Source organism: Halichoeres trimaculatus, unplaced genomic scaffold (assembly GCF_033239565.1).
Source record: "Halichoeres trimaculatus isolate MK-OKI-2021-1 unplaced genomic scaffold, fHalTri1.1 fHalTri1_scaffold_17, whole genome shotgun sequence".
NCBI lineage: Eukaryota > Metazoa > Chordata > Actinopteri > Labriformes > Labridae > Halichoeres > Halichoeres trimaculatus.
Window position 1 is genome coordinate 20,892,878 of NW_027437195.1, and position 26,720 is coordinate 20,919,597.

The 26,720-nt window shown below is 41.4% G+C and overlaps 3 protein-coding genes across 4 annotated transcripts; all 3 read right to left on the reverse strand.

Moving 5' to 3' along the window:
• Positions 1-810: 810 nt before the first annotated feature.
• Positions 811-1,940, reverse strand: fabp7a (fatty acid binding protein 7, brain, a). Its single transcript, XM_074691828.1, has 4 exons — positions 1,781-1,940; positions 1,498-1,670; positions 1,309-1,410; positions 811-1,053 (listed from the first exon to the last, which is right to left on the reverse strand). The coding sequence occupies exons 1-4, from the start codon at positions 1,851-1,853 to the stop codon at positions 1,003-1,005; spliced, it is 399 nt and encodes a 132-aa protein (XP_074547929.1). The 5' UTR covers positions 1,854-1,940; the 3' UTR covers positions 811-1,002.
• Positions 1,941-3,857: 1,917 nt separating this feature from the next.
• On the reverse strand, positions 3,858-17,821 carry usp40 (ubiquitin specific peptidase 40). 2 transcript variants are annotated; one of them, XM_074692071.1, is made up of 31 exons: positions 17,113-17,821; positions 16,921-16,988; positions 16,728-16,841; positions 15,934-16,098; positions 15,684-15,830; positions 15,454-15,597; positions 15,220-15,348; positions 15,017-15,133; positions 14,826-14,933; positions 14,523-14,720; positions 14,263-14,401; positions 14,015-14,096; positions 13,698-13,869; positions 13,522-13,606; positions 13,366-13,436; positions 10,527-10,936; positions 10,297-10,453; positions 10,160-10,211; positions 9,970-10,023; positions 9,670-9,758; positions 9,424-9,510; positions 9,283-9,319; positions 9,071-9,135; positions 8,669-8,743; positions 7,131-7,328; positions 6,898-7,016; positions 6,698-6,763; positions 6,398-6,608; positions 6,215-6,310; positions 6,032-6,126; positions 3,858-5,151 (listed from the first exon to the last, which is right to left on the reverse strand). In XM_074692071.1, the coding sequence occupies exons 1-31, from the start codon at positions 17,306-17,308 to the stop codon at positions 5,043-5,045; spliced, it is 3,855 nt and encodes a 1,284-aa protein (XP_074548172.1). In that variant the 5' UTR covers positions 17,309-17,821; the 3' UTR covers positions 3,858-5,042. The 2 variants fall into 2 exon arrangements, with proteins under 2 accessions (XP_074548172.1, XP_074548173.1); XM_074692072.1 differs by having other exon boundaries at positions 3,859-5,151; positions 14,263-14,398.
• Positions 17,822-18,826: 1,005 nt separating this feature from the next.
• LOC141806540 (thrombospondin-type laminin G domain and EAR repeat-containing protein-like) lies at positions 18,827-26,633 on the reverse strand. The gene is made up of 13 exons (XM_074692122.1): positions 26,491-26,633; positions 24,470-24,693; positions 24,026-24,360; positions 23,564-23,654; positions 23,306-23,462; positions 23,092-23,223; positions 22,930-23,000; positions 21,147-21,308; positions 20,863-21,070; positions 20,513-20,745; positions 19,433-19,611; positions 19,227-19,328; positions 18,827-18,984 (listed from the first exon to the last, which is right to left on the reverse strand). Exons 1-13 carry the CDS (start codon positions 26,570-26,572, stop codon positions 18,831-18,833), a joined length of 2,130 nt encoding a protein of 709 aa, XP_074548223.1. The 5' UTR covers positions 26,573-26,633; the 3' UTR covers positions 18,827-18,830.
• Between the last annotated feature and the right edge of the window lie 87 nt (positions 26,634-26,720).

Sequence of the window (26,720 nt, forward strand, 5' to 3'; positions counted from 1 at the left end):
TTTTTTCCTTTATAATTTTTTAATTGAAATTAATTCAGTAGACAACGGTCAAATGAGTTCCACTCCAGTAACCATGGTTTCTTTGTGTCCCATGCTATTCAGAGGTGAGCAGAAACTTGGCAGAGTGTGTGACGAGATGAGAAGAATGGCCATTTGTTAGTCGCAGTGTTCAGTAGGCTGGACACAGCTCTCAAAGCGGGACAGAGAGGATTCAGTTAGTTTCATTAAATGTGGGTAAAGATGGAGGGAGGTTTAAGATGATCACAGTCGTATCAAACAATGAGACTTTATCTGTTCACCTTGACCAAGCAGCCTCACTGATTGGATTGATACAAACTGTCACACCCTGCAAGGCCTTCTCTTATCCCCCTGTCTGTCATCTGTCATGCGAGTGGCAGCATTCAATCACGGTTGGTCCACACGCCATCGAATGATGCCTCTACGTAATGACACCACAACTAAAACCGGATTACCCTGAAGCCAGTGACATCATTACCCCAACCACCCCCTCCCTCCCTCCAGCTCCAAGCCGCCTCTGACCATCTGGGGGGTTACTAGAGGGCATTCACTCCCATGAGTTCAATGGTCACACTGGCTGCTGTTGCTGCTGCCGCTGCACAGTCACCCTGCAGCTGTCACCTGGAGCAGACCCATCACAGGGAGAGCCCTGTTCCCACAATTCAGGGCGACATGTTTGAAAAGAAATGCATTCAAAGTCGCATGGGAAAAAAAACCTCCTTGAGGGCGCCAGAGTGGTGCTGATGGAAACTGAAAAGTGTGACACTGGGAAAGTTTAGTCAAGCAGTTTCTTTTATTTTTTTTCTTCAATGTTGTGCATAATTTGGCCTTTCACATTCTGAGTTTCTTACAAAAGAATTCCCAAAGCATTCATGTCACAACAACAGAGTGCAAATCACTGCAAAAAGATTTTTCAGTCGTTAAAAAAAGGGAGGGATGAATTTGTTGATTGTAGTGCAGTGTGTTTGCTCAGTCGTGGGTAAGTTAGGCTTTCTCGTATGTTCGCACTGCCTGGACTCCCTCATAAGTCAAAGTCTGCAGTGAAGAAATGAAAGAAAGAGAAGTAAAACATAAAGTTAGCAGTCTCTATAAAAGAAAGTTTCCTTCTGCTCATCTGACTCCTGGTTTCTTCATATCTAAGGCAAGTTTAGACAAGTGTATTTGCATAGTCGTGTTTCAGCAACCAGGTATTTCAAAGTGCTTTTCTTAAGCTTCTGTTTATACAGGAAATGATAAATGAAACCAGAACAACTTATGCTGAAAGATTTCTAATGTGTGAATCCAACTCACCATCACCATCTTGCCATCCTTGATCTCTCTGACAAATTTTGTCTCCTTGTCATCCCACTTCTGGACGTGCACAAATTTGTCTCCCTCCATGGTGAAGGTGGACTGCAAGCACAAAGCACAATCACATGATGCATTTTATCACTGAGCTGTCACATTCAAAGCCTCATGGCTCAGGCTTGGTTTACTCACTTTGACATGTCGATCATCAGGCGTGGTCTCATCAAACTCCTCACCCAGTTTGGAGGAGATCTCAGTGTTCCTAAAGGTGCTCAGGGTTTTCACCACCACTTTGTCTCCATCCTGGCTGATCACTACTGTTGGTTTGGTGACATTGCCCACCTGTCTTGTGGCAAACCCAACACCTTTTAAAAAACAAAACAAACCCAAAGAAAAAAATAGTTGTAATTATTTATTTATGCAAAAAGTATGCAACTATTATTATACACTGCAATCAAGTAGATAATAATCTTACCTAATGCTTTCATGTATTCATCGAAGTTTTGGCTGTCGATCAGTTTCCATGTAGCGCAGAAAGCATCAACCATTTTTGCGGTTTGAAAAGGTCCGGTTCAGTATAACAGTGTCTCACAGCTTCTGCTCCCCAGCACTGAATCTTACAGCGTGTGTGAGACTGGCCTGCCTGCCAAATTAATACTGTGCAAGAGGGCGGGGACGCGATGTGGAAGCGTCGAATCTGATTGGTTGTTCAAGACCCGTCGTTCGCCCTGATTGGTCAGCTCGGATAGTGGAGCCGGAGAGAGCTGAAGCAAACTGGAGTTTGAATGATGAGCGTCTAAAATACTCCTAAGGAGACAAAAGGCACTGAAATCATGGTTAGTTTGTACTTTTAAATAATTAGATGGAACCTTTTTCCCCCACATTGTCGTCTGTTTCCAACGCGGCTAATGTTTTTAAAACCATTTGAGTTAAAGATAGCATAGCATGCTAACGTGTAGGTAATGAACAGTGTCACTGTGTTAACGAACACAGGGTATAATCTCTCTTTAATCCATAAAAATACAATTTTGCATTTGAGACAGATTTTAACTGGTAACAGATAAAATTGATGTATTTATTTTAAATATATTTAGATTTTTTTTTAAACATCACTCTTTTTGTTTTTACTTTTTAAAAATAATAAATGAAACTATATTCATTAACGTATCTATTTTTTGGCTGATTTTATGGCATTCATCAGTTTATGATCATGATTTCATTGATCTGATTCTATTTTTTAATCTCAATTAATTTTGAACAGTTCACCTATTATAGGTCCATATTATTGTAAAATGTATGAAAGGGGCTGTATAAATTAACATAAGTTTGAGTTTGGACTGTTTATACAGTGGTGACTAGAATTACAGAACAACCTACAATTTCCTAAATTTCAAGATCACTGTTTGCTCCTCTTTAAAATTATTCAAACAGGAGTTTATTAAAGAGCATTTTCATAAGCATATTTCACACCTTCCAGTTATTGGTGTTAATCTTGCACCTGGTGTTAATTCCCTTACTTATCTGAAACACCTACTTTAACTGGCAGCCTAAATGTCCACTTTGCAGGTTGTCCATATAAAGGCCGAAGGGATGATGATCCTTTTAGCCATGTAAAGAAAAGCTGGTCATTTGTGATTCAAGATTTCTGTAACACTGCTTCTTTACAACAACACACACTCGTTCAATTCCCCAGAGAAGGCTTGCCATTCACAAGAAAACACATGCAAGAGAGGACAGGATAATGCATGAGTCTCAAGGGAAAGCATTTCAACACTGCAGCTGGAATTGCTCGTCAGTTCAGTGCTGGACACCGTAAGGATCTGTCTTGTCAGCCAGTGTCCCAATTTTTTATGGTGTTGGGACTGAAAGCTGGCTCTGTAGCAACCACACCCTGGGTCAAAGGGCTAAAACAACCTTTGCTGAGGAGCTGAGTGTGGACAGAGAAGAACTAGTTCAAAACTCGCTTTGGTGATGAAAGCAAGTTTCATTTATTTGGGTCCAAAGTTCATCATTGTTTTCATTATCAAACTGGGTAAAAAAAACGACCAAAAGTGTGCAAAGAAGCGGGTGAAGGTGGAAAGTGTCATTGTTTTGGGGATGATTTTCTGCAGTGGGAGCTGGGCCTCTGATACAGATACATGGCAAAGTGAATCAGTGGGACTATGGAAGAAACTTTCCCCATGCTACACTCATAGCTGTTTTCAAATTGTGATCATCATGTTTTCTGCAAAATTGTTCTTGTTTTGTGTCTTGTGTTATTTTCTGAAACATTTTCTAGTAGCCACAACAAAAATCTACATAGTGTTTATAAATGTTTCTCTAATTTTATTGCCACTGTATATTTTCTCTTAGGAAAAAATATTAAGAAAAAAAGTGACAGAATTTCAACTGTTACACTTGATTCCTTTAATATTGATAAAATTCTTCTTGCAGATACAATCTGACATGGATACAAACAGATATCCTCTGTCAAAATACAGTAAATCAGCTTCTTATCAAGAGCACAAAGTTTTTAATCAATAACACCAGCAAATAATACAATAAAATACAAAATTAAAGTTCACTATTGCTGAGTCAAAAAATCTGTTTCAGGTTAAAAAAAAACACAAATACAACTTGTAAATTCTTGGCACTGATCAAGGCCAAATCAGAACATAAACTCAGAGCAATGTAAGAAAAAAAAAGATATTTCATTTTCCACTTTGCTTTGAATATTTTATCCACAAGAATGACTTTTACTTCCCTGAAGTTCACATTTAGTGCATGCATGTGAAATGTTTAATGAAAACTCATGTAGCAACTCAGGGATCATACCGTAATGAAGGAGGAGAAGACTGAGAACCGTCTGCTTTGTTTCCGTCTCCTAAAGTGATAAAGGATCAGTGAGTTGTTTAACCGTCGGTAGAATGTGACTGGAAGTAAAGGCAGGTTTGGACTAAGTAATCACGCACTGGCACTTAAAAACTTTTGAACTGTCGCTGACACAAACAGAGCAGGGCTTCAAACTCAAGCACAGAAGGAGCTTCTCTGGGGGGTTGAAAGTGATCAGGCAGCAGAGGTAGAATCAGAGAGGTAGAGAGTGAGGTAGAGAGGACAGAGCAGCACTGAAGCTTCTCCACATTAAGGCCAAACTCTCCTCCCTGTAATCAACCCCTTTAACCCAGCTGAGATCAAGATAACCTGGGACTAGATCATCTTTCAATGAACATCACTGGAGATGAGAAACTACAAGCTCCAGTCATGATGTGGGATTGTTGTGTTTGGTGATGAAGTCAGAATCTAAAGCCGCTGGTGGCTACAGGTTGATGCTACAGAATGGATGTGAAAGAGAGAAAGAGTGGCTCCTATTAAAAAGTGATCAGTCTATAAATGTAAATTAAAAAGCCCTCAGAGTAGAATTTGTGTTCTCTGGGCGGACACTTTCGGTACAAGGTTATAAACTAGCTACCAGTCAGAGGGTCAAACCGTCTCATGATAATCTCTAAGAATAGAAAACTTTAGAAGCTTCTAGAAGAAGAAAGCAGTAATACTTTTAGTAATATTGCATATGGGAGATGCAAATTTGGTGCAAGAGAAATAAAAGTTGCTTCTTTTGATGAGACTCGAAAGCAATCTGCAACATGTACAGAGAAAAGGAGAAAGACAGAAACTTTAAAAAGCATGAGATTAGAGTGGATTGTCCTTATTGCAACATGGCGTGTGTATATGTGTGCGTGTGTGTGTATAAGAATATGATGTTATCTGAAGACCCCAACGTTGATCGACAGTGCCACCTCTGGTTTCCTGGATTTGGTCGCCCCAGATTTCTTCTGTGATCCAGCACCGTCCGAGCCTGCAGCCTCCACTCTGAAAAGAAAGAAACACTTTTACTCCGCTCTCCAGCTCTGACAGTGTGACGCAGTACAGTACAGTGAGAGCAGGAATGGGGGAGACCAGGGATAGTTGTAACACCACCAATTCCACCAATCAGGGATAAGATAAGAGTCATATGATCATTTCAGCATTTACCCACTTCCACCCTGATCAAACATGGTGATTGTCAGGGCATCATTTTTTTGACTAAAACTACTTTTTGTTTAGTACTTACACGGTTCCAGATAAAACAATTTGACTTATGTCAGAATAAATTGTAGTTTCTCAGGCTAAATGTGATGCATTTTCCCACGCTAATTTTAATCCACTATGCTAATAAAGCTAGCTAAACACTGGCTGACAGGGTAGGGGATGGTTGTAACACATCTTTATAAATAATAATAATGTTGCATAATGCCTGGGTAGTGGAAAAGAAAGACTGACAGAGGTTTGCAGATGTTTTAAAAACAAGCATTTGATGAGGTCACAAAGAACAGTAAGTCAGTCAGATCAGGGATCTGCCATGTTACTACAAATCACTGTAGAAGCTGAGGGTCCAGTGATATCCCAGTGTGGAAGCAGCAGCAAGGTTTTCTCTGAGGTACCAGAGGAAATGTTGCTCCTCATAAAAGAAAAAAATTAGCCACCGCTCTGTTATATTCTTGCAGAGGTCTGAATTGGTGCCATTTGTAGAAAACAAATGTGGGTAGTTTGCATTAAAGTTTGAGAACTCTGACTCAAAAGTTCAGTGAGTTAAAGGTGCTGAAGCAAAAAGTGTTACAACCATACCCAGCCTCCCCTACTCAGTGGAGTTAGGGGCTGACTGGCTAACATGTTTCCCCTGCAGCTGTGTGGCGAAGCAAAGAAACCCCACCCTTTCCTGCGTTCCTCCGCCTGCTGTCTGAGCAGCTGCTGGCCCTGCTCGTCCTCCAGAGTGACAAAGTCTCTGTTGGTGTCAATCAGTAGATTCTGGTGGAAACAGGAATAAAAGATTCAACACATGAAAACAAAACAAATCTGACTCGGTCTCAAATAAACCACCTCAAATGATAGCTACCTTAACGCCGATTGTGTCGCCATCTTTGAGATGAAATGGTGCCCCGAGTAGTGACTCAGTTTTCTTTTTCTTCTTTTTTTTTGAAACCTGCTGGCTCTACAATTTAAACAGGCATACAATGAATTATCAACAGGTAAATCTGTGATAAATAAAAAGTTAAACAGCCATTTCTTCTCCTTTTACCCAGTTAGAGATCTCTTCCCAGGTGTGTTTGTCCGGCTGGTATTTAGCCAGCAGCAGAGAGTCTGGGGACAGACCATAGCGTGCAGCCAAACATGTGCGTAAAGAGCGCGGGGAAGAGTCCCGAGAGGCATCCCAAACGAGCTCCTCTGCAGGGTAGTAACACCTCTCCCCTGGTACTCCCATTTTTATGGTCAGCAGCACTTCTTTTGGGCTGTGGAGGAAATAGACAGGATTAACTTTACTGGAAAAGAAAGAGAGAAGCATGTTGGAGATTATGAATCCATAAAAGAAAAACTTCACCCAAGCTCTTCTTCCTTTAGAAGCTGTTGAATACAAAGGTCTGCGCCACTGACCAGCTTTAATTTCCTGATGGGAAGGAACAACGTAAATGAGTCGGGACTCTTTCTGTAGTCTTTGTGTGAGATTTCAGGTATGATGACGATTATTTCCTGATCTCGCTTTGTGCTACACCTTATTGGTGGAAATGAAAGTGTCTGTACCTGAGTGTTTGTTGTTGTCCTCTGAGGATACGTGCCAGCCTCTGTCCTTCAAGCTGCCACACACGCATAAACCCAATCATTGGTACACACACGTCCTGAAGTGCAGACAGCGTCGAGACCTGATGAAGGAAACAAAGAGACGCAGTTTGGTTTATGAGTAAACTAAACTCAACACCAACTGCAGTCAATAAAGTCACATGACGGTTTATTTACAGATATCCTCCACCCACTACCTGAGTCTTGAGATCCTCCAGAGTGGCCTCATCTGATATCTCCACCTCTCCAACACTCCTCAGTGGAGAAGAGAGCCAATCACCTGGAGTCACAACCTCCAGGATTTGCTCCTCAGCGTGGCCTTCGTTGGTGAGTTTCGAATCTGCCAAGTTGTTCCCGGGATTTGGGTACAGCCACACATTCAGCTTGAGGAAGCCCTGAGAGTGAAAAAGGTAACGACGCAAATGAACTGTGTAAGCCAAAACTAACAACATACAGTCTGTTAGAGGAACATGCAGCTCAGGGGTCTCATCACAAACGTTACGCACACAAACAGAGCCTGAAAGTGGTGTGTGCTCCTATTAACAATAAAGTGTCAATCACACCTTCAACCTGCAGGTTTATTTGTATGCACTGATAGTGTTTTGCATTGACCTGGATGCAAAATCTGGATCAATTTTAGTTCACGTAATCTCTGGGATCTGGTGTAAACAAACATTTAGAATATTTTTTACACAGTTCTTTAAATGAGAACCCAGAGAAAACACCCTAAACCAAACAAGAGTGCAAAGTGCATAGTTGAGGAGCTGTACCATCAGAGGGGAAGTGTTTTGTGTGTGATCTGCCCATTGAATCGTGTTCTTGGGAACCAGCTTTTCTGCAAAATACCTGAAAATTATTCTGATTTTTTTTTAATGTGTGATGAAGATAAACTCCAGCACCTGCTTACAGAAAAAGTGTTCATTTGAGTCAGAGTACACTTTGTTATACTTAAAAAAGTTAAGGGGCTTGCTCAAGAAGTGTCTTAAGAGGCGACATTGTGATAATTTTAAGGTCATGTTCCTTATCCTCCTGATGCAGGTGCTCTCATTTGTTTTGTTTTCTAGTGTTTTAAGGTTCGTCAAAGTTTGGCACTCCTCAGCTGAAAGACACATATATGTGACCAATATGTATTTATGTTTTTTTTTCTTGTAATGATGGTGCTGTTTGTCCTTCAGAGTATCTGTGTACCTGTCCAGTTCAGTTTGGCATCTGGATGTGACTGTGTTTTCTATGTTTTTGTGTTTTTCTGCAAAGTAAATTTCCTCAGGGGACAATAAAGTTAAGGTTTGAAGTTTGAATATGATCAATTTCAGGGGTGGCCAACCAGTCAGAGACCAAGAGCCACAAAAATGACCGTAGTACTACAGAGAGTTACGTCACGCACGGGGTCTTACAAACACACTTCCTCTCACGCATAAACAAAATGACATAAAATGAAAATCAATACATTTCCAACTTTCAAAGCAAGATTTATTGTGTTTGTAAGTGTGTTTAAATTCGTACTAGAGAAGAGAAACTGAAACTAAAGTATCAATATGTACACCCAAACATTGATCAAAACTGATCCCAACGTTGGCATCAGTATATCAGTATTTTAGATCGACCGGCACACCACTACTCCTAACTATTATATATATATTTTTATGAATGGATCGAAGAGCCGCACTCTGAAAGTCAAAGAGCCACAGGTTGGCCACCCCTGATCTATTTCCAGGAAAACCAAAACACCACCAACCTTTGGAGGCAGCTGTCCTTCTGTGACAACTAATGTGTCTCCATTACTGATCTTCATTTCCGAAAGAGGGGCATCCTGGGAGTAAAAGGTTATTGTCAGCATGTAAATTGAAAAAGTCAACAACAAAAAATATAAATGGAATTGCCATTTAGAGTTATGATTCTAACATAAACACACAAACTGCTCTCTACTCCGGGTCCAACATATCTGATCAAATTCTTAAATGGTTGCAAAGCCCTGCACAGGTTTACTGATATTGGAATTTTTAAATAAATGTATATCACTTTATTTGAAAAATAGAGTAGAAATTAAGAACAACCATTTCTGAGACGCTGACAAGAAAACACATCAATTTGATTCAGTAAAAACAGTCAGTCAGGCACAAAACAGTCGGTTGTTTACCTCATCCATCAGTGGCTCCCCGACCTCCTCACACCAATCCAGCCTCCGCAAGTGCCAGGAGGTGCCTGAAGATGCACATTTTAACAGAAATTACACAATATTTTATTAAGGTAATAAAAAAAATCTGTTTGATCTCAGATTTTGAGAGTCAAAAATATTTTGAGTAAAGTAATACAAGTTTCCATAATAAATCATGTTAAAATCAGGGTTACCATCCAGTCCAACAGCGTCCAGCATTGCCTTTAGACACTGAAAATAAAACAATTAACCATTTAAAAAGTAAACACACATGTATTATATTTTCTAATTTTTAGTGGTTTATAAAACAAGAGCATGAAAACTGGCGTACTCACCTCTTTGACAGTACAGCTATTCTCTACGATGATGTCCATCTCCATGCCTGCAGAGGGCGCTGCACCCACAGAGAAGTGCAAGAAAATCTGTGAAGCAAAGACAAAACCACAACATCCATCAAGAATTCCCAACTCTCATACATCGACTTGTTTTTAAGTGCGGTACAGGAAAGGCTCTGCACCGTTCACCTGTGCAGGTGTGACTACAAAGGATTTGTTGAAGGGTTCTCGTAAAAAAAGACACACCTGTGATGCCTTGGGGGCTTTTCCCGGACACAGAGTCAGTGTGGTCATGAGTCGCACTCCTGCATCTCGAACACTCACTTCCTCACACACTGTCAGGTGAAGCAAGGTGAAACAACAAAAATAGATTTCGTAAACGTGCGCTCTTACTTCAAAGTCAGATGAGAAGACACATCACAGCCAGGGGATTACCTTTTAAACATTTACGAGGAGGCAGCTCAGAGGAATGTTTAATATTTTGTCTAAATGAAGGGGAATTCCAGCTCCATTAAAATCAGCTGCAGAGAGAAAATGACAGATTACCTGGAGGGAGGAGTTTCCCTGCGCAGTCCACCTGCCTCAGACAGAACTCTGCACCTGGTCAGCCAGAAAAAAAACATCAGATTTAATCACCTGTACTTAATTCTTAAATCTGCTTGATATTTTTAGTGAACAGATGACTGCCAAAATCAAAAAAAAAATGCACACAGATGTTAAACACTGAGGAGCTTGCCTGGCGGAAGCTGCAGCTCCTCTACTGCTCGCTGTTTCACCTCTGACAGCAGCTGAATGATAAACATTAGAGTTACAGAAGTGCAAAGGAGCAAAACACTAACAGACAAACAAGCATGAGGGAATCTAACTACTGACCATATTTCCTGTAGCAGGAACCCTGATCCTCCGCTTCTCCTCTTCTTTCTCTCCTTCTCCATCTCCTCTTCCTTCATGTGGGCGAAGTTCCACCTGGAGCCAGCGGCAGTCAGACGGTGTTGTCACAGTGACGACGTCTCCGTTCAGAGTGAACATGCTGAACAAGAAGACATGAGTGACGCACACGCCTGAAGAAAACAACATGAACACACACTGAAGACGACTTCTACCTGCAGTCAAAGGACTGTGGCTCCAGCACTAACAACGCGTCTCCATCCTTCAGCGACAGCTCCTTTAGCGTCCGCTGCATGTCATCAGGGGGGAACACCCTCCAACCGCTCGCCCCTCCTCCTTCTCCTGACCCCTGTTCTCCTTTCTTTGCTCCCTTATGCTCCTGACACAGAACACTCTCCTTTGGCTCCCCAAGAGCCTCCTTCACCTCCCCGAGCGTCACAGCACCGGCAAAACCCCTCGCCTCCTTTTTCAGCCCCGGCCCTCCGTTTTCGAAGCCGCCTGTCTGCTCCTCACACTCGACCCCGTCCTCCACCTGTAGATCCTCATCCTCCCCCAGGAAGGGACGGACGACCGTCAGCAGCACTGGCTCCCACTCTGCTCCTGTGAGGACAGTCGCACCACACACCTGAGGAGTACACAGGTCAGCCTTCATGTAAAATGCCAACACAGATCCAACACTCACATTTGCTGATTTTAAAGGATACTTACAAACAAAAAATGTTCTGTTTACAAGCTAGAAACACTTTGAAGAACTAAATGCTTACTTTAGTAAATGTATTAAATGATCATTTTAAAAAGACTGCCAGCATTAACATGTTAATGCGATATGATGAAGGTCAGAAGTTAATATGACGCAGAATTAATAATGTACTATTTTGTCCCTTTCAGCACACCATAGGTAAGCCACCACAGTCTTCATAACAACATCCTGGCACTTTTAAATGGCTAGTTGGCTTTTTAGGGCTGAGTTGATGCATCAAAAGTAATCGTTATTATTCTTCTTTGATTCTGAGCTAAGACCTATGAGCGAAGTGCACAGGTGCAGCTAACCAGGATGATGTCAGCATGCAGCCGCATCACAAAAGCCAGGGGATCAAATACTTTGAAGCAGTTTCCTAACTCTATGTCATAGTTTCAGACCACAACGGTTAGAAATGCAGCCATAAATCTAAAAGTAAGGATCATCAATTACATATGATTGCATTAATGTATTCCCAAATCATGACATTTGCTAGGAAAAAATTATTAGTTTTTAAGTGTCTTAACGGTCTTGGGCCATCTTATCTATCTGAAATACTTTTACCCTATCAACCCTCGCGGACCCTGAGGTCCTCCGGTGCTGGCCTTTTAACAATACCACAAGTAAGAACTAAAACTCACGGGGAGGCGGCATTCCATTATTATGGTCCCCGATTGTGGAATAGCCTCCCGGAGAGCCTCAGGGGCGCAGAGAATGTTGATATTTTTAAAAAGAGGATCAAGACCCATCTTTTTAATCAGGCTTTTAACTAACTAGATTAACCTCTTTTTATGCTTACCCCTATTTTTACACTTTTTTATTATTACTCTACTTTATACTATTATTATTAATTCTGTTTTGTTTATTTATTTATTTATTTATTTATCTATTTATTAGATTAGTTTATCCTGTTCTATTATGTTGTTTCATTTCAATGTTGTTTGATGTTTATGTTAGGATAAAGATTTATTTAATCTGTACTGTTTTATTCCTTCAGTTTTAGCTTCTAGACCTTTTATCTCATTCTACTATTTCAGTCCCTCGGTTTTCCAGTGTTTCCTCCTGGGGGCCTGCCACACCGGGAGCTGTTTTTGGCCCACTGATTGGGGCGCTGTCCCATGGATGGCTCCGGCCCTGGTGGCTAGTGAGCTCTACACCTTGGTGTGGAGCCTCCTGTCTGCCTGGGCTGGGGTGGTCCCTGTGGTGGCGCCCCTTTCAGCCATGGGCCATGGCTCCTCCCGGTGTGCGCAGCCCCCAAAGGTAGCTTTTTCCTCACCTCAGATCTTGGTGCCCAGCCATGTCTCCTCATCAACAGCCTGTCTATGTGTGTGTGTGTGTGTGTGTGCGTGTGTGTGTGCGTGCGTGTATGTTTGTGTGTGCCGGTATGCATGTCTATGTATGTGCGTGGGTGTAACCGTGTTGCAATGGGTATATTTGTGGGGGTGGGAGGTTTGGGGTTTTAATGGTATTCCTTTGTCTTTTTTTTTTTTTTTTTTGTTTTGTTTGTTTGTTTGTTTGGTCTTCCCTTTTGTTTTTATCCTCTGTGAGGCACTTTGTGTTGCACAAGCATGAAAAGTGCCATACAAATAAAATAAAGTTGAAGTTGAAGTTGAAGGAATTGCTTTACATACCTAACTCTCGCACACTAATGCCTGATGATTTTCCCCCATCAAATGCAGTCATGTGATTTTCATTGTGTTGCTGCTGACTGAGCAGTTAGTGACTGGAAGCCCTGTGGTGGTAGATTCTGATTTTTCTTTCTTATATGATGCCAAGTTTGAATTTTAAAAGAGAAATTTAACAGATTAAGTTCTCTTCAATTTGGGAGCCCCAAAAGGATTCGAGAGATGTTTCTGAGAGAGTTTCTTATGTTGGGGTTAAATTGTGGCATGATGCCACTTTACATTTAAAAACTTGTGATTCGCTTTTAGTTTTCAAAAATTTGTTTCTCAAAACTGTTTTGAGGCTTGTAGATGTTCACTTTCTTTTATCTTTACACTTTCAGAGCAGGTAGCTAGATCAGATTATCTTAAGTAGTCCAAGCTTAAATAAGTTTGCCTCTACACTTTGCCTGTTCAGTCATCACTTAGTATATGGCTGTGGACTTGTAAAGAGTGTCTGTAATGTGACATATGGTGTATTTAGTATGGTGTCTGAATGAAAACACTTCTACCACTAAATGCGAAAAGTTTGTGCAGTTAAAACAGTTAAGATTATAGGATTTGAAACTCTTTCAGAAAGCTCTTCTGGTAAAAATAGCAAAAAAGAATTTAAGATAAGATAATACTTGTATTAAAGCAAACATGTGTTCTCACCTCTCTGCCATTCCACACAAACAGATCAGAGTTTGTAGAAATGCCAGCACTGTACAACGAGACACTGTCATCTGCAAAGAGAATCACAACAAGAATGGAGTTACCCAGCTGGAGGACTTCTATCCGCTTGGCTTATTTCACATTTCTATGTCTCACCTGTAATGGTGTTATAAAGGTGCAGCCCAGCAGGGAGACTCTTGGCCACAGTCAGAGCCATATCTCCTTCCCAGAGTTCCTGCATCTGTAAAAACAAAAACGCACACACACAGCTTGTCTCAACAGTTCAAATTAACAAAAAACAAAAGCTGTTGTGTCTTAGAACACTGAGTCACCTGATAAATAGCCAATCGAAGATCTCCCACCGTCTTCCTCCGATCAAAACTCATGGTTGTGCCTCCATTCTGCTCAGCTCTGATTGGCTGCAGGGCTCCGTTTTCCAGTCTGTAGCTTGGTGCCAAATGGAGACGGAGCTCTATGGTGTTATTGGTGGCTTCAAACTCCTCCCTGCAACAGAAGAGAAGTTGATTGATGTTAATTCTTCATCTAAACCACTGTATGTGATGTCCTTACTGATGCAGGTAGATTTTGTTCATTATAACAACATGTATGACTCAGATCATGTTTTACACCCAAAATGTTATTCCAGTACCGTGCTTGCTGCAGTTTTCTGTTTTCCTCTTGAGCCATTTGAATGAGGTGAAGAGGAACTTTATACTGAGGGTTATTCAGGGCTGGAAATGAAACACATTTTAACTGATACAAAAGTTGACAAAGTGCAAAACTTTGCAGGTTGCTGACGACAAAATAATTCCTAAAAGACCAAATCACATCAAGGACAAACTTTTTTCCCCCTTCTTCTTCTTTTTCATTATAAATCCAAAACACAGCGCCTGTTACCTTCAGAGGGTCTGTGCAGCTGTGTTTTCCTGTAGAACAGCATGTATGCGCTCTCTTTGCCCTGAAACTGCTTCTCTATCTCAGACTCCCTGATGGAGGTGACCGACGAGTCGTTTAGGTCAAACCAGTGGCTACCCTGCTGACAGACAGGAAGTACACACCGTGAGAAAGAAAGGCAGCGAAGTAATTTCAAAGTGTGCACCAGGAACCAGAATCTAAAACTTGTGCTTAAATATGATCGATGAAAGTTACTTCTTTACCCCTTGTTCAGGTTCAGGCTTCTCATCTTGTCCTGGCTTTTCAGCAAGATCAGAGTCTGAAGCCAGTGGAGGGTCTGAGGTCATGGTTTGATCTGCGGGGCTTGGGGGCTCAGTCACAGGACTTGGTGGGTTAGTTTTCAGTGCCACTCGAGTACCCCCAGATACCAACATGAAAACATCATTGTGCGACTGAAGGAACTAAAACAAGAGAGAAATGTATAAAAGTATTTATGTAACAGATGAGGAAACATGCCAAAACAACATTTTTGGAGAGCCTGAAAAAACAAAGGATTCCAGAAATACCTTTCCTATGGGACCGTAGTGTTTTCTGAACTTCTTGTTCCAGGACGAATTGATCTTATCCATGAGTTTCTGCCCCAGGTGATCCATCAGGACACTCTTTGATGGCTCCTAGTGGACAGAAAAGGAACAGCACTTTAAGACCACTGCTGCAATAAAAAAACAGGTGAGAAACTGGCTCATGCTTCAAATACCTGGGCGATAATAGCAGTGAGGACGGATAACGGGTCATCCTCTTGTAGTCTCGGCTCACACGTTTCCTTCACATTGTCCTTGGCCTTCTTCTGAGTTTTGGGTTTGCTTTCCTCCTCCTGATCAGGACACACAGTGATGATGTATAAAAGTTTAAAAGTTTGCAAATACTCAGCCACAGCCATCAACTGCCTCTTTTTCTCACCGGTGGCTCCCATTGGCCCAGATGGTCAATGTCTCTGATATAAGCATGATAGTGTCCTCCATAACAGCCACCTTTATGGATAATAACAGAGAACAGCTCGTACGTGAAATCAGAGTCGTCACCATCGATCTGTAAGAGAGGGGCACAAATAAGTGAAACACTGCTCTGATAAACCAAACATTGAGCCTTAAAAAAACGAGAAAGATTAAGCAAAAATTTAGAAAAGTCAGGTACCTGTTCACAAAATGGCCTTAGGTTTATGGTAAGAGGGAAACCGTAGCGCCCAGTCTCCTTGTACCGCTCACATTTGTTAAAGTCAAAGCTGAATCTCAGCAAAGACATGGTCATGAATGGAGGGAGTTTCTTCAGCTTGGCAGACTGGATGAAGCAAGATGAGTAGAGTTAGCACAGGGCCCACATTGAGAATGTTTCCTACCCGTCTGCGACTGAGATTTGACACTAACCTTGGCAGCAGTGACCAGCCTGTCACACCCTGCACAGCGGTACAGGTTGTTGCCTTCGAACAGCTCCTCCTCAACAAACATGTTCCACAGAGCCTCCTCCAGGCTGGACACACCACAAACACACACTGTCAGGTCCAGGAAATCCTCCTGAAAGAGACACAGGAAATACAGATTTTACTTGACACACTGAAAAAACTCTTAGAGGGTCAATGAGAGAAAAGACAGTAAGTTCAAGTACACATGGACACACCTGTCTCTGGCTGACGTTACCACACTCTTTGCAGACAATGCTGTTGACAATCGTCCCGTGGTACAGCCGGTGAATGAGTGTACTTCCTGATGTGCCCACAAGAGAGTGCTCCAACGCGCTGAACAGAATCCTGTTCAGCTCCTGCACATCATGCTGATTTGTTCCCTGAAATACAACAGTGGACATCAAATTAGACACACAGCTTGCCTCCTGTTGAACGTGCAGATACAATGTCAAATTTTACACCACCAGCCTATTCTAATTTTTCCAGCTTGTGCAACATTCAAACTTCTCCCCAGAAATGTTTTGTGGAGAGAAAAAGTGTCCCACAATTCCATTTACTTTAAACCTCTCAGTAACATGCCACATATTGTTATCACTTGTGTCCTTTCTGAGAATTGTTGATTTTATCTCACCCCGTTTGGACTGAAGTTACTCTTCCCATTATGATTCTTTTGGAATCCTGGTTCAAGTTTTAATCACTTCACTCTACATGTGGGCTTGACCTGGAAAGGTGGTTATTATGCATTCCCTCAGGGCCATTCTATGAATGTTTCCTCCCGCTCTCCCTCCTCTTTTGTTTATTTTGCATGACAGCAGCTGGCATGCCTCCAGACAAAACGCAATTCCAGTTGAGGCTGCTCAGGGCCTGATGCAACCAACACTGGAAATCCTGTTTGAAAATTTTAGCGTGCTCTTTTTTCCCTGATATGGCTGGAAGGTAAATCAATCACTGGAATGAAGCGTGTAACCTGAGCCTTTGCCCTGCCTTCAAAGAAACGACAGACACAGACCTCACTGCTGTTCCATCCAAAGCTGTCTGTAAGGTTGGCTGTGGAGGCACTCTGCTGGTCCACCAGGAGCAGACTTGCAAACAGTCTCTGCAGCTCCAATGGGATCACTCTGACCTAAAGAGAAGAAAGATAGTCATTACACTTAATAAAAACATTGAAAATGTGACTTTATTCAGATTACCTCTGCACTTACTTTGGCATCTGGTTTCTCTTTGTCTTCCAGGCATCCTAATTCTTCTGACCCCAAACTGAACAGCTCCTCTGAAAAGACACAACAAGCACAAAAATAAACATCACTGAAAACTGTTTAGTGCTTAACTCTCACACTATTTTGAAACAGCATTATCATGCATTGCTAAAGCAAAGCAAAGGCAGCTGAGCTCACCTCTGAACTCTGGGGTAAAGAGCAGGGTCTGAAGCAGAGAGTTGAGGTAACAGGTGCCTCCTTGGTTCTTGATACCGCACAGATTGCTTCTACCTCTGGGCGGGGGTGGCTCATCTCCCACCTTTGTGACTCTCCCCCTTGAAGGATTCGCTGAGAAGTCTTCCTCCTCCTCTTCCTCGAAAAGATTCCCAAACATATCGTTCAAGTAACTTACTCCGTTTTTCTCAGTTTGGCTAGGAGTCTTTCTCACGGTAAATAAGCGGGGGTTAGCACTACCGACGTGCCCTCTTGCTATCTCATCTTGGTCTTCCCTAGTTCTCTGTTGACAATGGTTGGGCTAACTCTGAAATAAGACGACTTCACGGGGCTAAACATAGCGACAGGTACCAGAAATTTAAGCGAATAACTCGCACTAATGCTGTGTAGTTCGCTTAGCACGCTAATACAAAGAAACCAAAGGCAGCCCGACACCAATAAGCAGCTTGACAGCTCAGCGAAAATGAGAGAGAAAGAAATCAGGCAATTGTTAACGTTAACGCTCGTGACACAGTGATTAGAGAAAATGGCGCCAACCGAGTAATGTTTTAATTCATCTGTTCCTTTGTGTAGCCCCAGGAACCAGCTCGTTCGTCCTCTGACTGTCTCAAAACGGTTAAAAAACGGAACGTAAATAAAAATACCGTCAGTGAACAGTGGGCAGCCATGTTTCTTCCTGGCACAGAAATTCGCGTGGTGCATTGTGGTACTTGTAGTGTCATGTTCGACTGACGTACACGCTTGAAACTGAAATTACTGAACATTTTGGCACAATTTAGACGATATTTCGTGCGAGTAGCTTATTTTTCTTGAAAAATCAATTTGCCACATTATGAAACAGGTGCACAATGCATTCCTACAAGAATACTAGCAAACGGTTTTAACTACTTTAGATACAAAACTACATTTCCGACAAGTCTGGGCTAGAAGTCATGGGACCTGTAGTCTTCTAGTACAAACACGTTGAACTGTGTGTTGTGTGTATTTTGTCCAGCCAGAAAGATTTCTAATGCGAACGCATGTATCTTTCTGTCCTAATGGGTATATCTGCTGCTGTTGTAGTAACATAACAAGCTCTAAATATAGCAAGTTGATAGTTCACCAATTAATACACAAATGTAAGTCTGGTTCATGTAAATTCAACAATTATCACTTAGTAACCTAAAAATGCGGTCAGAGAAAAAAAATGAGCGAACTTTGATAAGACATAAGAGAGAATAAAATAATTGTATTTCGTTGCAAATAACAATAAAAAAACGAAATCCCATAGTCTTCATTTCTGTCGCACAGTGCATATAAATAGATGAAGATATATTCTAAAATTATGCACTTTTGGTTGATACTGTGAATTTTTTCAGTCTCAATTACTACAACATTCAGGCAATAACTTTGGAAAGTGAATTTTGTTTTTCTCTATTTCACAGTTAATTCCTGTTTTAATATTTCAGGTTTGTCCGTGTGGACCTTGGAAAACACCAAGTTGAAATAACTTATGTGACTGTATTCACAAACATTAAGAGTTAACGAAAGCACGCACAAATACAGTTCACATTTCCAAGTCTTTTATTGCAAATATTTTCTTACACAAGAGGAAGAAAACAAAGACACGTTACACAAATAAAAGCATTTATGCACACATAAATACAGTACCCAAAGCCAAAAGCTCACTTTTCTTTTGTTGCCTAGTAGGTTTTCAGCTTGAACACTTTGGAGAGAGGAGCTTTGGCACTGGAGTAGATTAGATATGATTCTCCTCTTGAACTGAAAAACTCCCAGTCACTGCACCCGATTGTTGGGAGCCAATGAACAGGAACAAAGCCTTCATATCCCTGCCACCTGAAAACCATCAAAGAGAAATCAAATCTGAGTTATTTGCATCCGCTCAACACAGGCTCCAAATTTAGCAGTAAGCTTCTTCCTGTTTCATAGTTTATCTACATGTTGTCGGTCCTGGTTTGGTATCACTCAGGAAAATGAATCTGTGTTACATCAGTGTTCATGAATGTCTTAGACATGATGTGAGCTTTAAGTTTTCAATCAGAACACATGAGTAATTTGAAGCTGGGAGGTATGCATACCTGTACAGAATGCTGTTGAGAGAATAGGATTCTCCGTTGAAGGAGTTAGCGACAACAAGAAAGTATTCTTCCCCAAGGCTAAAGAACTCCCAGTCCACTGCACTGCATAGAGAAAAAAACATGACGTGATTACACAGGAAGCACTCGTATTTGAGTGTGTTAAAGTGCACCTAGCATATTTTGAAGTGTAATCTGCACATCTATACCTATAGGTGAAAATGTCCTGGAACTTGACAAACACTTGTCCATTCATGTCCAGTTCATAGATGGTGGAGTTGATGGCGTACTGACTTGGGCCCTTTGCATTGAGTCGGTGTCCATTTGCTACAACCAAGAAGACTCGACTGCCAATCTGAAACATTTCCCAGTCTGTGGCACAGAACGTCTGGAACAATAACAAAAGAGGGACCTTGTTTATGGTATAATACAATTTGTTACATTTATTAGGTTGGTCACTTTAAACTGCTCTCAGGTGAAGGTGTTAATCCTGCCCTGTGAGTGACTCAAAGGTGTACCCTGCCTCCCCCTAAGCAATGGCAGGGATTGGTACCAGTCTCCCACAATCCTTTTTAGTATAATTAGTATACATCACAGATGGATGGACTTAAAATTATAGATTTAAAAAAAAAAAAAATCAAATGTATTTTTTTACCTCCTTCTCTCCCATAAAGCTGAAAATGATAAGCAAAGAGGTTTTATGAGGAGAAAAAAAATCTAGCTTGTGTTCAGTCACCATCCTGACTGATTTTACATGATTAATTCCCAACTGCCCCAAGGTGTTGTAAAAAAAAGAAAGACCCTAACATCCAGCTGTGGAGTTCCCCTAAATCATCTCCTTATGGTTTCTCATATAACTATCAATGTGTCAACACTCCTGCCACAAATGTGTCTACATTCAAATATACGGTTGACTATCAGTTACGTGCCAGAGCGTTGCTATCGCTTGAGTAAATCATGGCAAACCACAAGCTCTATTTTTGGCCTTATCTTCACAGTTCCTCGCTTCTCTCTTTCATTAGCACTTTGTATCTCTCCGGTTTGTATCCTCTTCCTTCTGTGTGCTGACTAAATTGTTTTTCATACTCAGATATAAATCCCATCAGAAGAGATCCAAACCCTTCAGGCGGTTGAGGACTAGCGGGGAAGTCATGCAGAAAATGCAACATGTAAGCGCTCGAGGCCACATGCTCAGACATCTCTCAGATTAACCCTATGTCGAGGTAAGTATGTTATTTTACATGACTGACATGACACGCTCTTCATAATTTAATGCTCTGTTTGTGTACCTTAACTGTCTGGAACACCTGAAAGCTGCCATTGACCCAGAGATAAATGACAGAGTCAACGGATGTGGTCACTCCGTCAAAGGCGTTAGCTACCACCAGGAAGTGGTACGGTCCCACTGTGAAAAACTCCCAATCGTATGCCCCTGAAGTTGGCAGCGTCTGGTGAACCCCAAAAGACTTTGTCAGCTTGTTCCATTTGTAAACCACACTGTCTATAGTGTGATTGTTATCACCTTGGAGACAAAACAGACGGAGCAAGAATCAACAGAGCCGTTTGATATTTTGAAAATTTCGCGCCAAGAATATTATGATGTAGATCAGAAGTAATTTCACTGATGTTGAGTTATTACCTTTTCTATGATTGGCTACAGCAAGATAAGTTTGCTGGTTGATGTTAAAGGCCTCCCAGTCCCGTGCACAGTATGTCTGCAGAGTCTGAAACTGCACAAACTTCTTCCTTCTTTTGCTCCACTTGTAAATCACGGAGAAGTCCGTCTCTGGGACTTTGTTTGAATGCTTGTCTGGTCCTCCTCCAGAGTTCGACACCACCAGGTATATCTGCGTTCCAAAACAGAGAAAACTTCAGCACTTCAAACTGTTAAGGTCAGGTGATGTTGTCGTGTATTCTCTCTACCTTTTTTCCAATGCTGAATTGTCGCCACGCCAAAGCTTCATGTGTGCTGATGTTCTGGTAGAGCTGGAAACCTGTTTGGCTCCACAGATACACAGCAGAGCCAGAGGCTGGTGACCGATGAGCCATAGCAGCCATCAGGCCGATCCCAGGTAGCTGGAACACCTGGAGCAGGACAGAGGACAATGAACTATTTAAAAAGTGCTCCTATACAGACTGCCATATTGATTAAATAAATAAACAAGATAGAGAAAATTAAGGCCATGTAAGATTTAATGTGGCATTGTAAGAAGGCAGAAATAAACTAGAAAAACTCTCAGAGAGCACAGACCTTCACCAAGCATATTGTGATTGTCACCAACACTTTAGTCCTACTTTAATGTTATACTCCCTTTCAGCAGACTGTGTGCTACACTTTGGTGTTAGTTGCAGGTTTGTACGATAAGTTGTTACCTGACAGTGTTGAAAATTATGATGACCCAGTACATATTTCATATTCCAGATCTTCGTTTCCAGAATATTGCCAGGATCTGGAATGTACTTTTACATCTGTCAGAAATTATGGTGACCTTGTCTTGTAGTGTTTTGCAAAGCAATCAGACCATTTATTGTGGAGTTATATACACATATGGTGAGAACAGCCCTATCTCACAGTGATAAAGAATCTTTTAAAAAAAGAATCCTAGATCCAGACGGTGATCCAGATCACCTCCAAAATTTAATCACTCCTTTCTTATCCCATTTTGAACATTTTCTGAAAATTTTATCACGATCTGTTGGTTACTTTTTGAGTTATGTTGTTCACAGACAAGCAAACAGACAAGCTCTCCCAAAAACATAACCTCCTTGTCAGAGGTAATAAGAGGAAACCAGAGACAGGCATGATCAGATTTTGCAAGACCCTTTATCTGAAGAGTGTTTTCCATAAATAAGCAATAAACTACTTTGTATCTAAAGATAGTCAGTTGGAAATCCCTTAAAACTGCATTCTCTCTTTTATGACCAGTAAGGGGCAACACAAGTTTTTCTTAAAGAGCTTCTAAATCCTAAAAGACTTGACCTCTTCATAAACTGACTCGTTATCAAATAAGTTGTTAAAATGTGCTAAATAACTTAAGTTTGACTGATGGTTGAATGACTCCACTTGCTGCAAACATTGACTGTATGTTCATATTGATAATATGTGTAACTCCCATTGTCTGAATAAATAAATAAAGTGAAGTCAAAATATCAATTTCTCAACAGAACTCGCAATCATGACGTCTCAACCCCTCATTTTTAAATCAAATTGAAATTCTTCTCACAGAAAACATGTTTGAAGGAATTTTTTCTTATGGTGTATTTTCGTTTTCTAGTCTGCCCTATTTTCCATCTGTTAAAAAAGAGAAGATGGGCTTAATAACTTGCACTGCAGTCAGTCACCAGCGGGAGCTTTGAACGTTTTGGCTTCACTTCAGATGAGCTGTAACTTTGTCCAGAATTGCCAAAATATATACAATAGTAAAGAAGTCGATTCTGTAAAATATGGTTTTATGGTATGTTAGCGTAGTTATTCTTGAGCTACTGCCATGGCAGTCTCTCAGGATCCGGATATAGGAGTGTATACTCGCACTGTTGTCATGATATATGACCCCTACTGGCTATAAAAGACCATAATGACTAACAAATTTCCAAAACAAACAAATGTCCAAATTAATTTCCCAGTTTGAGATCCCTGGTCTTGAAAAACTTGTAAAACATAAAATAAACAATAAATATGTATTTTTAAAACACTGTGTGGAGGTACCTCGATGTCGTGTGTCTCTGAGCTGGTGGTGAGGACCTGGTGTTCCAACACATAGTCCAGGCGCTTATGATCTGAGAAGAAAAATGAGGATTCTGTCAAAGTCAAACCTGAAGATGGGATCAGCTTGTGACAGAAGAGATGACAGAAACGTTTGGTTCTCACCTTCTAGCACTGCAATCCACACTGCTCCATCACAGAGGTAGAGGCCTTTCTTGAGTGGGTTGAACCATAGCTGACCTTGAAGCTCCTCTGAGCACGACCGCTGCAGCCCCACAGACACTTGCTCCTCTGTTTCTGATCACAACACAAAAATGAAGCATGTAAACAAGTTTTTGCATTATATTGTATTAAATCAAAGTCCTGGTGTTCAAGTTACCGTAGGAAGTCACGTGGTTGTCATCCCTCCTCCCTGTTAGCTGAAGGTCTGAGAGAAGCGGGGGCACAGACAGAGCTGCTAGTCGAGGATCAGAAGAGGGGCAGACGTAATGTGTGGCGTCTGAGCCTGGCACCAAAACCAACTGTCGCAAAAGACCCTGCACTCAGGGAAAAATAAGACTGACTGTTAAAGAGAGATCTCTGATGAGGAGGCCCATCATTTTAATGAAAGTTGGAGATAAGGAATTGAAAATCATACTGAGTACAAGCCTTTCCATCTTCCTCGACTGCCAATGTGGAATCTGGCTCCCTGAATGTTGAGGTCTGAGGGGAAAGGCCTGGAGGGAACACTGTTTGCAATAAAAAGATATAATTATTTCTAATAGCAGAGATGGGTTATTTTCCATCTATAAATGAACTTAAAGTATCTGTAATTAAAGTAGTCTCCTCTACTAGGACTCAGGTATGAGTTGTATTAAAGAAGAGCTGATATTTCTCCTTTATGTTTGCCAGAGGGAGTTTCCACTAAAAACCATCTATCACACACTGTCAGGACACTCTAATATGGCTGCAGGGTGCACAAAGATTTGGAGCAGTGCCATTGTATTGTGCTGACGGATCTACTACCCCTCAAGGGGACACAGAGTGAACAGGAAGAGAGGATTGAGGAGGCAGACGGTGTTCCCACCCAGCCAAACAAAAAAGAAAAGTATGCACTTACATCTCTAACGGTGAGTTACAGTCCACGGTGAGCCTCACATGGTGGCTACTGACGACTAAAACCAAAGTGTGCCACTGGTTATCAACCAGACGAGCTCCTCCTAACACCCAGTGCTCTGTGACTCCTCTGTGACCTTTGTAAATGAGGTGCAAACGTTTTCCTGAGAACCTCAGTCCAAGGAGGATCCGACCACTTTCCTCTTTACTCTTCTTGTTCTCCTTCTCTTTATTTTGTTGGGTGTTTCCACTCCTTTCTGAAACATTCAGTTTGTCATCCCCTGCCTCCTGTTTCTTGACGCTTTTTGACTCCATCAGGGAAAAGATGTATTCATTCCTCTGAAATGCAAACAGGAAATCCCTTCAGATACTTTGTGACTGACAAAGAATGAAAGAAATGATGATTCCTGAGTGTTTCCTCTACCATCAGGGTTCACAGGTGCCTCACCTTGGTTGCAGCGTGGGAGACTTTCAGTGTCACCACAAAAGAGAACTCTTTGGGGAAGAGGTCACAGTCTACCAGCAGCTGAGAAGAGGGGAAGCTCATGGAGGGGTGAGGGCTTGAGAGGTGCACTCCCCTCACCCCTCCAGCCTGCTTCAGGTGCACCCCGGGGACCAGTCTGGAGGGGTCTCTCTCCAGGACAAAAGACAGAAGATCAAGGGGGAGCAAATCTACAGAGAACAATGACAGGACAGCTGTTCTTTTAATTGAGAGGTTCCTACACCGGGAACCAGTGACTCCCAGCTGAAAGGTACAGACCCAAAGAAGGGGTATGTCACAAATCTGAGGAGGCAGTTCTGTAGTTTTTAAAACACACATGAACAAACGGGATCCTGTTAAGATGCTCTGGTGGAGAAATGTCAGAGTCATGGGTCTGTGTATGATCTCCAGTAACTGGACCATTTTCTTCTGCATCCAGACTGAAACACCAATCTTCTAGTTCCCAAGTTTAATCCCTGTTGACTGAGCATCAGGTGCAGGTACAAAGTCTAGTGGCTCAGCACATTTTGGGGTTTAATTTACTGTTTTTTACTTTTTCACTGACATTAATTGTGTTTTTCACTCCAGCAGCGCTATGTGACAAGTTTAGTAACCATTCAGTGCACAAGTAGATGGTTAACTACCACATTTTTGCTATAGAAAATGAATCAGTATGATGCTTTTTGTACATTACAGCTCATCAGTAAGAACAAACTGATTTTAGTCACAGGTCAATACAGGGGAAATGACCTGGAATAAGGTTGCTGGGCTTTGGTTCCAGCTATTAAAGTGTAAAAGTCCGGAGTCTATACTTTTTTGATTGTCAAATATTGCAACTTTTTATATTTTATGAGCCTGATTTTGGACAAATCCAGCAATTCATTGGAAATTTCCTTCCAATTTCTGGTGATACCTTTTGGTGTGGTTTTAGTATGACGATTAAAAGTCTGTGAAATTACTCCACCATACATCAAGATGCAGTAACAACTAGAAAAGCATTCAGAGAGTGCAGACCTCTGCCAAGCATATTGTGATTGTCACCAACACTTTGGTCCGACTTTAATGTTATACTCCCTTTCAGCAGACTGTCTGCTACAATTTGGTGTTAGTTGCAGGTTTGTACGATAATTTGTTACCTGACAGTGTTAAAAATGATGATGACCCAGTACATATTTCATATTCTGGATCTGAGTACCCAGCATTTTGCCAGGATCTGGGTCGTTCTTTTACATCTGTCAGAAATTATAGTGACCGTGTCTTTTGGGGTTTTTGCAAAGCAATCCGACCACTTATGGTGAAGTTATATACACATATGGTGAATATAAACTCTCCCAAAAACATACTTTTTGCAATAAAGCAACATCGGACTTTTGTTCACAGATGTGTAGTTTTAATGTCCTCTACTGTAACAGATTACATCATCTAAAACAAAAAGAGGCCACAAGTAGGGATAGATTTTGTTTTGAGAGGTCGGCAACAGCAGCTATAAACAAATAAACCAATAAACCCCATCGCTCTGACCCCCCTGCTGTGTGAGAAAGAGGCCCTGGGTGGAGTCTGAGCTGTAGGAGTTTTAAGGAGGGGGTGATAAAACGAGTTAGATGCTCTTTTGAAAAAGTTATCCAATAGGAAAATAAATGATGGTACATTAAACTGATATGCACCCTGATATCCTGATGTGTATAGAATTGTTATGGAGCCCAAACCACATCTAATGTCTGTACTTGTTTGTGGAAGTCAATTTAAGTTAATGCTGCACGCAATACTGCCCGCATAAACACTCCCAGTGCACTGTATGCAGACGCAGACAGTTGGAATTATCCAAAAGAATTTCAGCTGGAGGGGTTTCCCAGGTTTCCAGATGACACCGTAAACTATTCACAGAATAATCATTAACTGAACATCACATGTGCTGCTAGGAGCTGAGATAATAAACAGTCAACGCTAACGTTGGGATGTTTAGATTAATACATAGAACAACACAATACCTGTGCAGTGTCTCCATGTGTCTGTGGTAGCAATGACCTTTAACCCCAGGAGGAAGAACAGGGCCAAAATGAGCGATGACATCACAAAAAAATCCTGTTTTGATCAGTTTCCAGGTGGTAAAAATGTTTCCATGTTGAACGTAAACCTCTGTTAGCTGCTCACTTTAAGTGATAATACACGTAACACAACTCTGCATTTTGATTTCTAAAACAAGCAACTTAAAAAAAAA